At 29.7% G+C, this 14,580-nt stretch overlaps 2 protein-coding genes across 8 annotated transcripts; both read right to left on the bottom strand.

The window, feature by feature from the left end:
- Positions 1 to 5,641: 5,641 nt before the first annotated feature.
- LOC122627706 (cytosolic 10-formyltetrahydrofolate dehydrogenase) lies at positions 5,642 to 10,918 on the bottom strand. 7 transcript variants are annotated; one of them, XM_043809100.1, is made up of 10 exons: positions 10,444 to 10,918; positions 10,202 to 10,294; positions 9,956 to 10,013; positions 9,622 to 9,798; positions 9,368 to 9,509; positions 8,960 to 9,194; positions 7,724 to 8,400; positions 7,176 to 7,590; positions 6,438 to 7,096; positions 5,642 to 6,357 (listed from the first exon to the last, which is right to left on the bottom strand). In XM_043809100.1, the coding sequence occupies exons 5-10, from the start codon at positions 9,501 to 9,503 to the stop codon at positions 5,780 to 5,782; spliced, it is 2,700 nt and encodes an 899-aa protein (XP_043665035.1). In that variant the 5' UTR covers positions 9,504 to 9,509; positions 9,622 to 9,798; positions 9,956 to 10,013; positions 10,202 to 10,294; positions 10,444 to 10,918; the 3' UTR covers positions 5,642 to 5,779. The 7 variants fall into 7 exon arrangements, with proteins under 7 accessions (XP_043665035.1, XP_043665009.1, XP_043665046.1 ...); XM_043809074.1 differs by lacking the exon at positions 10,202 to 10,294; XM_043809111.1 differs by lacking the exon at positions 10,202 to 10,294 and having other exon boundaries at positions 10,604 to 10,918.
- Positions 10,919 to 11,758: 840 nt separating this feature from the next.
- Positions 11,759 to 14,390, bottom strand: LOC122626915 (protein Red). The gene is made up of 3 exons (XM_043807499.1): positions 14,234 to 14,390; positions 13,593 to 14,109; positions 11,759 to 13,275 (listed from the first exon to the last, which is right to left on the bottom strand). Exons 2-3 carry the CDS (start codon positions 14,082 to 14,084, stop codon positions 12,214 to 12,216), a joined length of 1,554 nt encoding a protein of 517 aa, XP_043663434.1. The 5' UTR covers positions 14,085 to 14,109; positions 14,234 to 14,390; the 3' UTR covers positions 11,759 to 12,213.
- Between the last annotated feature and the right edge of the window lie 190 nt (positions 14,391 to 14,580).

Genomic DNA, 14,580 nt, shown 5'->3' with positions numbered 1-14,580 from the left:
TTTTTTTGTTAATCGAGTTTAATTTACTACATCAAGAAAATTTTTAGTATATACGTGTATTCGTGTATTCGATAAAGGAATGCTTATCTATCAACAAAAACTTACCAAGCTTCTTCCTCTCCACAAAAAGAAACCACTTCCTCTATAAAATATAAATCTCCTATCGTTACAACTGTCGTGTTCTCTATATTCTATATCCTCGATAGCAACCAACGGAAGTCATTAAGTGATTTCTAAAATACACTTCCTCTTACTGTACTTAAACTTTTGACTTTTTGTTTACAAATTTACCAAGCAAATTCGTTTTTCTAACATATTGACTTTTTTCTTTTTCATGTATTTACAAACTTTGAATCAGCTGTTATCACTATAAATTTCTACAAGATAAAACATATAACGCGATGTGATCATTATTGAATTCTCTCTTCCTCCCTCTCTCTCTTTTTTCTCTTTAAGTAATATAAAAGGAGAGAAATTTTCCAAATTTACTAACAATGAAAATTAACTTAAGTTACTTTAATTTAAGTTAATTTTCATTGTTAAGTAATTGAAAATTTATCAATTCTATCTTTCATTACATTTTATATATTCACGATCGACACTTTGTGATCTCTTCAATTTGAAACGGTGATTATAAGAGTGATCTAAATCATGCATTTTTCGTTTGGCATACATATTTTAGCATTTGGCTTTGTATTAATGAAAAATTACTTTTCTATAATAACAAATGCAAAAGAAGTAAGGATATTTATTTTTGAAAAATAATTCTTTTGTGTGATTAAGATTAGAGAGAATAATTTGTGATAAAATATATCTTTTAATATCTCAAATCACTTGGATGACTTTCATAATCACCAGCTCGTATCAATAATCAATATTACTTCATACTCTCAATTTATTTCTTTTCTTTTATATGAAAAATTCGGAATTAATAATTGCATTTGGAGAAATTTAGAAAAAAAATAAAGAAAGACGACGTCGAGAAGCTAGAAAGAACATTGTAATGTGGCATCGACGAATAGCGAAGAAGAGTGGGAGTACAAGGAAGGAGAGTAGCATCGGTATGAATCATTATCATTCTTCCATGATCCCTGTACGCTTCTTCGTTTTATTTTTCTCAAGTGAATCTACGTAGTCGTGTTGATACGCGTGAGCTTTTCTATATTTCGTTTGAGATCAATTTTTCAGATACTTGTTTACGTAATAACAGGATCTCTTCATTATACTCTTTATATTATACTATATCATTATATTTGAACTTCATATTCGTTCAACAAGATCAATAACACACACACGCTCTTTCTCTTTCTCTGACATAAAAAAAAAATTTTTGAATCTAAAAATCTCTAACTTGAACTTTTCTAAATTACCTATACCAATTTCGCGCGTTTTATTTATACGTAAGTCACGTGTTCGACGCGTCGAGAATAAGTAAGATTCTCGATCATCGATGGATAAAAAACGGTGTTTATTGATCCAGATGAAAAAGAAAACAAAGATGTACATTGTAAAAACGAACGATATATCCTATGTTGACCTTCTTTCTTCATTGGTAAAAATTCTGGTTGATTTCAATTTTTTCACAAGACACATGAAAATATTTCTTTAATTTCTTCAATGAATTATTTCATATGCAAACATTCTTGACTAATGATAACACAATATATTTATTCACTTTTTACAAGTTTTGTTTTCTTTTCTCGTGAAAAAATTACACTTAAAGAATAACGTCGATCTTCTTCATTATTCACAAATTTGCTTCGATGAGTATCCTCGATCTTTGGTCCACGTGAAAAAAAAATCAACGGGAGCAACGAAGCTGTTCGGTACGACACGGTGTACACACGACCTCAGGAGAAACAAGACTGAACTCGATTCGCGTGGCATCGAGCGAACCACTGTGTGTACATATACAAGCGAAAGCTTGAGAGGAGGATTGGCCAGAGGAAGAGAAGGAATGTGTGTCTCTCTTCCATTTGTTCTTTACGAATAGATATATATTTACTTTTTGTCTGTATGAACATCTCAATTTCGTTATCATTTTTCTGAAACAACTTTTCATCATAAAACAAAATTATATAATCTGAAACAAATTATACATATATATATATATATATATATATATATATATATATATTAGTATATAATTTCAAAGTTATATATCTTTAAATATCTAATTTTAAAATTATATATTTCTAACAAAAAATAAAATTGTGTGTGTGTGTGCAAGCGCGTGCGCGTGTGTGCGTATATATATATATATATATATATATATATATATATATTTCGAAATTTAAAAATCATATAATGTAACACTTTGGTAATATGAGTTATACTAGTATACACCAATAACAACTTATTTTTAAAAATAAAAATATATATGAATATGTGACTTTGAAGTTATATATCTTTATATATCTACATTTAAAATTAAAAACTATACAATATGAAACTCTCTCTCTCTCTCTCTCTCTCTCTCTCTCTCTCTCTCTCTCTCTCTCTCTCTCTCTCTTATAATATAAATTATGTTAGAATAATATTATACTATAGTAACAATTAATTTCTAAAAATACAAGCATATGAGCGTGTGACTTCAAAATTACATATGACATAACAAAGCATTATACAGTTTTTAAGATAGTTTATGTCTTTATATATCTAAATATAAAATTTTACTTCTAAAAAAAAGAAAATTATATATCTCTAAAATTATTATCAATTATATCACACAATTATATCATGTAAAACTTATAAGTTATATACTAGTATAACTATTCATTATATTAATAATTACTTTTAAAACAATACAAATATATGAGAGTATAACTTCAAAATTACATAACGCCATATAATTTAGAATTTTTCAAATTTTTTGTATGAAATACATATTTTCTTCTCATATTTCTAGTTCATACGAATATAATATAATACGAAGTTTGTACATATATACGTCGTGTTCTCTGAAATTTATCAAGAATCTAAATCGTCATTGTAATCGAATTAATCTGATTTCGCGGATCATTCGATCACAGTTTTTCTTTCTCCTTTTCTTTTCTTGCTTTCCCTATCTCTTGATCTCTTTCCCAAATGTTCTTTTTTTTTTATTCTCATAAACCTTTATTTATATGCCTATTCATTTATAATGTATGTTATTATTGGATCAAGTATATCTTTCTCGAATATGAACTTAGATCGATTTACAAAAGGTCAATGCCACAGGAAGGAAAGGACGATGAATACATTAGCACCCTTTGAGTCGTAAGCATTAGGGCGTGAACTACACGGCGAATAGTTAAAGGGAACTATAAGTTATTTTTCTTTATCTCCGAAGAAAACGTTCGACGTTGTTGCGATCGATAATTATTTCGAATATCGTCTCATATTGTTTCAGATTTTTCATCTTAATTTACATATAATACATGATAGCTTAAGCAAATATTTGAGTATGTTTATCTTTTTTAATTTAATAAGTTTTTGTTACAATATATCTAAAGATATCGTAATCAATATAATTTTGATGGAATTAATTTGATATTGAATATAAATTTATAATTTGATTTAAAATCAAGTTAACCTTTAGGTCGGTCAAGAAAAATTGAGATTTTATCTTTTAGTTAGCAAGAGGAAAGGGTCAGATATGAAAGGGGTCAGAGGGCAGTGTCCTTTGTGGAAGGGCCAGTTGAAACATTTGCGTTTCCTGTTCGATGAATAACATGATGGAGAATGTACACTGTAAAGGAAGTATCGTATGTAAAACCATTTACAAATCTATCTTTTAATCCTTTCGAATATATATATATATATATATATATATATATATATATACACACATATATACATACGCACAATTGTATTGACATATGATTCTTATAAGTAGTAACCCTTATATATCTCATGTAATATAAATACTTAATATGTAATACGTATAAGAACCTTTGATCTCTTTTTAAATATACATATGGATGCATAATTATTTGAAATATGATTCTTATAAATGCAATAATCCTTATACATTTTACATAATATAAAAATTTAATGAGTAATATATATATATATATATATATATACCAATTTCAAAATTAAATATATTAATTATTATAAGATATGTACTGAAATAAGATTTATTGAATGGTAAATTAAAATAATTGTTACGATATTGTTAAGATATTATAGTCTAAAAAATAATTTTTTTAGTTAATGCATACAAAAAATCCTTTTGTTATAAAAAATACATATATAGAAGTAAAAAATACGATAAAAATAATATGAAAAGTATAAATCATGGCGTTAAACAAATTATATGTATATAAAAAATATAATTGGAACATACAAAAGTAAAATAAAAAAATCTCTTATTTGTCTTCCTCATTAAAAGGAAATATTCGTTTCATATACATTATACTTAAAAAGCTTCGTGTTGATTTTAAAAATTCATTACTCTTTTTTGAGATTTTCCAAGATTGTAATTAAACTTGTAATTTTGTGATTTGAGAAAAAATTAGCTGAAAAAGTCTCAGAAAAAAATAATTGATTGTTAAATCATACGTGCAACTTTCGACTCACATAGAGACTTTTATCTTTGCCTCTTTCCCCAGCCTTTACCATCTACATTTATATATTTTATATATATTGATATATTATAAATAAATGTCTAACGTTTACCTCTCTAACGAGAAGCAACAAAGGAGAAGAAAAGGGTGGATTTCTTTAGCGAATGACGGAAGGGTTGCGTTTTGCAATGCGCTTCACGCTTCAAGGTAGACCATGCAAAAGAAAGAAAAGACGGAGAAAACGAGGGGGGTATCCGGAATGTTTATGGGAGCAGCTGTACCTCTCTGTCTCGTTCGTTGGGAATTGTTGACCGTACACACCTACTTACGTGCATACTTTTGTAAGCAGAGATTTATTTTGGAATAAGAACTTATATAATAAGAACTATATATATGTATATATATAAATTAATTAATTATAAATCAAAGTTTCCAGTTTTATTAAAATAAATGTAGTTTTTTATTTTTATATCAATCTGTAAAGTATGAATATTTATTAAATTTTAATATTAACAATACTTTACAATACTTCGTTCATTTTATTTTTTACATGATATATTGAACGTAAATTATTATTATTATTATCTATTACTTTTTATCAAGGAAAATTTGCTAATAAGGAAAAATTACATAAATAACGATGAACGGTAAAAGACAGGCAAAACAGAAGAATATACGATTCGAAGACGATATAATGCATGGGGTATTATAACGAAGATGAAGCACACTTATCTTCAAACAAAAAAACGACGTTGAAGCATCTGGGATTTCGACAGAGGCTGCGCTAGGGTCAGAGCAAAAACTGTTTATATATCACATATGCGTGGGAGCGAGATCTCTCCTGTGGATCATTTTTCATCTACGCGGTGTTCTTTTAACGCGAATTATCATATCGTCTTAATCCTAAATATCGTTTTGTCAAGGTTGAACACGATGAACGGGTCGATAAAAAAAGATATTAAAATAACGTTTAGATGTCTATTTATATGATAAATTAATTTAGAATCTAAAAAAGCCTAATTTTTAACGATATGAATCAATGGAGTTGAGAGAGAAATACAAATCATTTGAAAAATTCGCGACTTTTTTTCTTTCCTTTAAGATGTATTTCACTTTAAAAATTAAATTTATATGTTAAAAAAAGGAAAAGAAAACAATAATAACAAAAGCGAATGAAAAGCGGTGAATTTTTCAAACGATTCATGTATAATATCTATTGTATAGTCTATCTAATACTCGATCGTTACGGTTTTAGTTTTAAGATATTCGTTGAGTGCTTCCTGTCCAAGATCCTTTCCAAATCCTGACATTTTGAAACCACCGAAAGGTGCTGCCACATCTGTTTTATTATAAGTATTTATGAATACAGTACCAGCTTCGATCTTTTCTGCAAATCTCAAGGCTCTAGCAATATCTTTAGTGAGTACTCCAGATGCTAAACCATATTCGGTATTGTTTGCCCTTCTTATAATATCATCCATATTCTTAGAATTAAACTTTGAGATCACCATGACTGGACCAAAAGATTCTTCCTTAGCTATGTACATGTGATCTTCAACATCGGTAAAGATCGTCGGTTCGAAATACCATCCCGGACGATTTAAACGTTTACCACCATAAATCAACTTAGCACCTTCGTCAATTCCATATTTGACATATTCCAAAAGCTTGTCAAGATGATTTTTATGATTTTGTGGTCCGTGAGCTGTACTTCGATCCAAAGGATTACCTACGGAAATCTTTTTCGTTTCTTCGATTATTCTTTTGACGAACTCATCGTGAATAGTTTCTTCGACGAAAATACGGCCTGTATAATCAATAGAAAAATAAATGAATTAGATGACAATGTTAATACAAAGAATATAATTCGTACTTTATTATACGTACCAGCGGCAATACAATTTTCACCCTTGTTAAAAAATACACTACTCATTCCTATCTTCACAGCCTGTTGAAGATCAGCATCCTCAAATATAACTAAAGGACTTTTACCACCTAGTTCTAATGAGACCTTCTTCAAATTACTTTCAGCGCATGATCTCATAATCGTCTTGCCAATTTCCGTGGAGCCAGTGAAACCAAGCTTTCTGATAAGTGGATGATTGACTACTGCATTACCAGTTACAGAGCCGTTGCCTGGAACGATGTTTATAACACCAGGAGGAATACCAGCTTGTGCACTAAGTTCGGCAAATTTCAACGCTGTCAATGGTGAAGCTTGAGCTGGTTTCATCACGACCGTATTACCAGCTGCCAAACAAGCTGCCATTTTCCACGAAAGCATCATCAAAGGATAGTTCCATGGCGTTACCAGTCCACAAACACCTATCGGTTCCTTTCGCGTAAACGTCAGATTTCTATTCGGTCTGGCATGCGAAATAGGTATAGTCGAGCCTTGTATCTTATCACACCATCCAGCAAAATATCTCCAAGTTTCGATGGACATGCCTACGTGTGTCTTCAAAGCTAAGGTATATACTGCACCAGAATCTAACGTTTCGATGGTTGCCAATTCTTCCTTATGTTCTTCCATCAAATCAGCCAATCTAAAGAAAATCGTATTCGATTGAGAATCTTCTCATAGCATTCATTAATAATGATTTCAATAATTCGATGAACACTCACTTAAATAATAATGCTCCACGTTCCCTAGCACTGATCTTACTCCATTCACCTTCCTCAAAAGCTTTCTTTGCAGCTTTCACAGCACGATCAATATCTTCTACCGATGCACTCTCTACGCTACAAATAACGCTCTCATCGTGTGGATTAATCGTATCGATCGGTTTATCATGTCCATTAACAAATTCTCCATTTATGAAAAGCTGTCTTGGGAATTTCAAGTCCATGTTGTTAGCTCGTATTTCCACGGCATCATATTTGATATCTTTAGCTGCTGCATTACCACGTGCAGCCAAAATAACAGTCCCTAGGAATTGCACGAAAATCGGCGCCATAAAGACATCGATATTTTGCAAAGTCACCCCTAAACTGTCTTTGATCTCTTCGACTAATCTAACGACGTCCATACTTCCAGCACCTAGAGACAAACGAATTATCAATATGTTGATTATTACATTTACTACTTCTATTAGTTTTCAGTAAGACAATAAATAATTTACAATCTCGTGAGATACTTAGTTAAGTTTCGAGTAATCAGAAATATGTCATACCAGAGGCAAAAAAATCTGTATCATCCTCGATGTCTATCTTAAGTATGTCTTGCCAAATTCGCTGTATGACATCTTTACTCTTCAATTCTTCGTTGGTCAATTCCACCGTATTGTTTTCTTGACTTTTACCATATTTACTAGCGTGAATGGTTCTAGAACCGATCTTGATCCTTTCGACGTTAACGAAATTACCATCGACTGCCTCGATCAAAAGACCACCATCATGAATTCTTCCCGTTCGATTATCAACATCGACTTCACTTTCAAATTTCGGTAAAGTTCCATTCCAGAGGGTCGAACCATACAAACGTACTTCTTCGTTGCTAATGAGAGTCCAAGCACCTGGTGTACTATCAAGGCCACGAATGAAATCGTGAATTCCTTTCGCCGGTTTCGACCAATCGATCTTTTGAAGTTCTTTCTTATTTAACAGGGGATCGTAAGTTGCACCTTTATTTGGTTGCGGTATCACAGGGGCAGTGCCTTTCGCTACTAGATCTACGGCCTCGACCATAGCTTTGATACCTTCAGGATACAAATAATTATTATACAAAGTATCCAACGTATCGTTTGATTCAACTTTACAAGATCTTTGAAGCAATATCGGTCCTGTGTCGAGACCATCGTCTGCCCAAAATATTGAAAATCCTGCTTTCTCGTCACCTTCGATGAGAGTCCTATTGAAAATATTGCAATTATATAAACATCAGAAGAAAAATATGAATGATAAAACAATGTTCTACAACGAGCTCTTGACGATTTTTTCAGTTTATTTGAAAATATCACCTTTGGGTGTTGAGTCACTGGTAAATTTATGTCTCTAATATTATTATCTGACATTACACATAAACGCGAGAAAGTAGCAAAGAGAAAGAAACGATCTCGGCGCAATCTGAACCAAACCGGTTCCGCTATGCAAGTGCCTTTCTTAAGATTTCAATTCTCTACTTTAACATAATATTTTAGTCTCCATCTAAAAATGAAGAATTTCTTAAACGAAAATCTTAAAAAAAAAATGTATACATTTGGTGTCTTTCGTTAGAAAATAAATTATACGATATTGTAATAAAGATACGACGTCACAGATTCATCTCGCATTATCTTAAAAGTATATCACAGAATATTAATGCATCACAGAATATTAATGGATCTTAGTTAAATGCTTTTTTAGATCATTATATATATCTTATGTAAAAATATCTTGTATAAATTATATGAAAAAGATTTTAATCTTACCAATTGATAGAACTCGCTCCTCGATGTCTAGGTAATAATGACGGATGATAACATATGCTACGATGACGAGGATGATTGATAACTTCCATCGGTATGAACTGACTGCAGAAAGGAAGTACGTTTAGGTCAACATCGATATTTTTATATATATTGAGTACTTCGGGTAGGGTTACACCTTTATTTCTCCAGGATTTTATTTTAAAAACAGGTGTATTATCAGCCTTGGCAGCTATTGCTACAATTATAAAAAAAAAAAAGAAAAAAAATATAAAAGTTAAAAAAAATTTTTCTTCGAGAAAAATATTAGTACTTCACAAATTTGTGATAAAACTTATAATATTTTGTGCTTTTAAATGCACTGAAGAATGCAGTTAAGAGTAAAAAATTATTAGCTCTAATCTTATATACCTAATGGATCCTCTCGATTTCCTTTGTCAGGTATCGTAAAGATTCCGGTAATTTGATGACCATTTTGTCTTAATAATTTGTAAACTTCGGCTGCGAACAAGCTCTGACCGATAATCGCTACCTTCAGTTGTGGCATTGTCGCCTATATTTACAAATAATATACGTTGAAATTATAATTGAATTTCTTTGTTTGAGATATCTTTTAGTCAAATGTTTATAATGAATGTTGTTATCAATACATGATCCTTACTTACAGCTTATTATATACGACGGTACGATTACAATGTTTACGTTTTACGATGAAGAAGTTAAAAGCAATGGATCTGGGATTCGAATTACATGCTCATTTATTACATATTGTTATCTCAGATATCAAATAGAATTTGAGTGAGGCTTATTCATTAAATACCTGCTTCCTTTGTATGAGTCAACTAAGATAAAGATATCGAATAAATGATACAATTGTTTCAATCACGCGCGAACAATTCTTTGTTAGTATGTAGCATGAATAAAATGAAGCGTGCGATTTGTTTTCTTTTTTTTTTCTCTTTTTTTTTTTCTTTTTAAACCTTAAACCAAAATACATACCTATTTATTTACAGCGTTGTATATTATTGAGAGATCTTTGATAGTACTTTTATGCAAGCTGCAAAAAGTAACGGTACATTTTTTTTTTTTTAATGGTTAAAGAAGAAAGCGAGTTATATTATTATTTGCGAGTTATAGTATTATATATTATATATACATATATATATATACGTTTTTTAATTGAATATATATTTACATATGTATCTAATGTCTATATCAAGATTAGTTCATTTATATATACTTCACCTTTATTCGCGTTAGTTATTAGTCGCGTGTATACAAGTGAACCATAAATATCAGTCGTTTCTATCATACTCAAGAACGAATAATACATATATTCTTGTTGTTGAAAAATACATAATAAATAAAAAAAAGATTATTCTGGGAACTGTTCACAATAAAATTATTGGACTATTTAGTTAAAAGAAATTTCATTCGGTTGAAAAAAAATTAAAAGAAAAAGAAAAAAAATTTAAAGATTGACTTACGATATTTACGAATGTACGCCAAAAACGAAGATTTGCGAAGGTTAACATTGGAACAATCTCTAAGAAAGGATTGATTTTTATTTTATTATAAATGATAGCTCAAATCGCAAATATATTCACTGCTAAAACTCGTTCAAACTCGTTTTATACGCGTACTCACTTGAACATCGACCTCCTATCCGTTGCAACGTTAAACTGATTCGAAGGGAAAAACGAACAAGGTTTATATAACCCGTCGATATCGCTCTCGCGAGGGTCAAGAACTCCGTGCCATTTCTTCTTGATTTCTTTTAAAGTTTAAATGACTATTCGTATACTACTCATTATCGAGAAAGATATTTGGCATGTCATTTCTGCGTATTAAAAAAGCTATTAATGAAGTATCGGGAATTATAACTAGAGATTACACATTGATTGTAACGCATTGATACACATATTTTATCTGAATGGGTTTTTTTTATGTAAATCTCTCTTCTGATAATCGCTTTTGATACTAAAGATATATTTTTAAGATATGAAAGATAAAAAAAAATATTTGCAAAAAAATAAAAGAATTTATAAATCATAATATATATATGTCGTACGTATAAAAAAAATGAAAGATTAGAAAATTTGATGCTCCACAATTAATAATTCTCTTTGAAATTTTTATTTTTTATTTACTTTTATTTCTTTGAAATATTAATCATTAATTTTATTAATCTTCAAATTGTTCAATAATCGTAGATTTATGTTTCGAAATAAGTTCGTTATGTTTTTATTTAATGAAAAGTCACATTGATGTTTTTAAAAATTGTACGAAAAGAAAACCAATGTGTCTTTTAATATATATAATCATTTAAACGGAGTACTAACTTATCTATGTTTTCTTTTACTTTTTCAAGAGTGTATCTTTATGAAACTTTTATAATTATTAGTTCAACAATATCCGGAATAATCCAGTTCATTGAAAAGATTCCTTAGTATCTTTTGGTCATAGATCAACGATAAGCTGTTTATAAAATGCATGTTCAACGATTTAAGGTCACAAATTTGTAAAATTTCGTACAATTTGATGTTGATATATCTCGTCAACGAATTTAATATTTCCCCTTACTTCTTTTCGAGTTATTCATAATGTATTCTATACATAAATGAGGAAACATTTGCGTCTATTTTCTCCTGTAATCTATTAAAATACAAGAAATATATTTTTTTTACATTTAAAAATTTAAGTGTATATATACATTCAAGATATCCTATTTATGTATAATAAAATCTAATAAATAGTAAAAAATAATGAACAATTAACTTTGAGCAATAATATATATAAATGTATGAGTATGTATATTATTTTTACTTGTTATATTTATATTTATATTTATATTTTACAATAACTTTAAATATATGTATAATATGTTACTATATATACAATGAAAAATACCATGTAGTATTGTAGACACATGAAAAAATAAGCCTCTGACTGAACCGGGATTCTAAGAATCTTAGCATTTTGCGTACGGTATTCTAATCATTAAACACTCAGAGTTTGGATTATTTCATAGCCTTTTAAAATGATCTTCTATATAGATGGACATTTTTTATATAATACAAAATAATTTTGTAAAAAAAATGTTTAATTTAATACAATAGTTTTAATAAAAATCTTTTTTAGTCTCGATTTTGAAAAAATTATTATACCATACGAAGGATTACTATTATTTAATTCTTTTATTACAGTCCTCATATCAACATGTATTTGCACTAAAAGGTTTAATCGTTAAAGAATATTTAATATCTCGGTACTTTAAATTCCGAACCTCCTTCTAAATTAGCAGCTGGTTTTCTTTTATTCATTATATTTTGAATTTTTTGCCATTCGCGATCCAGTTCTGCTTTTTCATTCTTCTCTTTATTATATTTCCTAGTTCTTCTGCCATCTGCCATTTTCACACCATACTGAAAAGCTGCTTTTGGTAATGCTTCTTTATTATTCATGTACTCGCTATATTCTTCTGGTGTATCAAAATCCCATCTACCAATAGGACCTTTTTTATTGCCTAAATCCATTTTGGTATAATCTACTTCATCGTCGGAATCATCTATAGCATCCTGCATTTCATCTAAACCTGGATAGCATTCTGCATAACCTTCAGGTTCAGCAGCCAATTTATTAAGAAGTGCTCCTTTTTTAGGTGCATTAGTTTCAACAATTTGAGGTAAAGTACTTGGTAATTGTGGAGTATTTGCTTTATCATCTGTGTCTAAATTATTCTCTGGCTTATCAAAGTATGAACCTTTCTTTTTGTCACGATGCTGCATATTATCCTTTCTTCCAATAGTGGGAACATAATCACCAATATCTCCATATATACTCTCATCCTGAGGTCTTGGTGGGAGATCCATATCATTTGTATCATCTGCTCTGGAACGACCATCCTTATTTTTCTTACCTTTCTTTCCATGTCGATTACCTTGCCTTAGGTATGATAAAATTTGTGCCAACTTATTTATTACTATATCATTGGTTGTTAATGTTGGTGTATTCTCCACAGTAGGTACATCTGCTTTACTTCTAATTAATGTTGTTGGAATGTCTACATCAGCATTTTCATCATCCAATTCTATAACATATGCCATTCGTCCTGGAGTAAAAAGTTCATTCCTTTCTATTTGTTTAGACTTCATAGTTAAAATAGTTTTATAAATATTGCGACCAATTTTAGTTTTAAATTGCATTTCATCTTCCTTTTTTTCTGGTTCTTTCTTTTCCTTTATTTTTTCTTTTGGTTTCACTAACTTCTCCATTTCTTGCTCTTGTTCATGTTCTTTAGCTTCTATTTCACTACGTACCTATTAAAAAATAAATAATTTTTTTTGTTTTATAATAAACATATAATCACACACTTTAATTTAATCCTTTGTGATTCTAAGGTAGGCTATGCTCTATACACTGAATATGCAATATGAAAAACTAAATAAACAGAATAAATAATGGTCGTATTTAAAATAAGAGTGAAAAAGTTTAGAATAAAAAAAAATTATAGATCCTACAGGATAATTTTTAACTACATATAAACATATTATTTATTTCAAAATAATTCTGATTAGTAGAGTAGCCAATACACACTATAATCACAAAGGTTTATTTCACATTTTATCATTATTACCTTTTGTAAAAGGGCATAATCTAATCCTTTTACCAAATGAGTATGTTCCATATCACCTCCTAAGAATTTAGATTGTTGAATCATTTGTCTTCTACGTTCTGCTGCATCCATGCCTGATTTTAAATCAGGAGCAACAGCACGATATGCGCTAGCACTATTCATAGGATCTTCTGCTTGATAATCTTGATTAGTTCCATCTCTGCGCTCCCTTGCTCTGTCTCTATATTTTTCAGCTAACTCTGCCATTTTATCTTCTTCTTGTTTCTTTAGTTTAGCATAAAAACTCTTTTTCTTTCTACGTAACTCTGCTCTACTACCTCCAGTAACAAGAGGTGTTTGCGCAGTTTTAGCACTAGCATCTCGAGCTGTGCCTGGAACTGAAGCTGGTGTAGCTGAAGGAGCAGCTGCTCTTGGTGTCATCAATAGTTTTCGAAAATCATCGTTCGTTAAACGAACTGACATACTCATATCTTCCTCCGTTGTTTCCGGCATTTTTATTTAGTATATTTATTCTAACCTACAAAATTTGAAGTTTTATTGACATAGGTATATAAAATGCATACGCTTAAAGAAATAGAAAGATCATATAGACCTTGTTATATAATTTATTAATGTTATTCCTTTATATTATATGGTATTACCTTTGGATATCAAAAAAAGATAGATCTTTATTTAAACTTTGTATTTATACAAATTTTATGTGATATAACAAGTCACCACTCTTCGGTCCTTTACGTGATTCGACGCTTGCGTAAGAACTATGGCGCTGTTCTAATTTTTAAGTTCAAAGTTAAACAAAAAAGCAAATAGCAAAAAAATATAAATAATTATCAATTTATTTATAGTATATTAAAAAGAAAAGGTGCATATCGAGCTTTTTATTTTGGAATAAATTTATTTGTATATATGCCGTGATACAAGCTTATCACCTTAGTGTCGTAAAAACCTCGTTTCAAATGTTTTAATTTTCTTCCGTTCGAATGGAAAT

Source organism: Vespula pensylvanica, chromosome 1 (assembly GCF_014466175.1).
Source record: "Vespula pensylvanica isolate Volc-1 chromosome 1, ASM1446617v1, whole genome shotgun sequence".
NCBI classification, from domain to species: domain Eukaryota; kingdom Metazoa; phylum Arthropoda; class Insecta; order Hymenoptera; family Vespidae; genus Vespula; species Vespula pensylvanica.
This window is presented reverse-complemented; position numbering and strand designations above follow the sequence as displayed.

Bases quoted from the DNA above. Each gene is read 5' to 3' on its own strand.
- LOC122627706 (XM_043809100.1), bottom strand. From the start codon at position 9,503: ATGCCACAACTGAAGGTAGCGATTATCGGTCAGAGCTTGTTCGCAGCC. The intron at 8,401-8,959 runs GTAAGATTAAAA...TATTTTCAATAG, and splicing joins GGAGCGAGTTCTATCAATTG to GACTCTCATCGAAGGTGACG. The intron at 7,097-7,175 runs GTGAGTGTTCAT...GATTTTCTTTAG, and splicing joins CGTGGAGCATTATTATTTAA to ATTGGCTGATTTGATGGAAG.
- LOC122626915 (XM_043807499.1), bottom strand. From the start codon at position 14,084: ATGCCGGAAACAACGGAGGAAGATATGAGTATGTCAGTTCGTTTAACG. The intron at 13,276-13,592 runs GTAATAATGATA...ATTTTTTAATAG, and splicing joins ATTATGCCCTTTTACAAAAG to GTACGTAGTGAAATAGAAGC.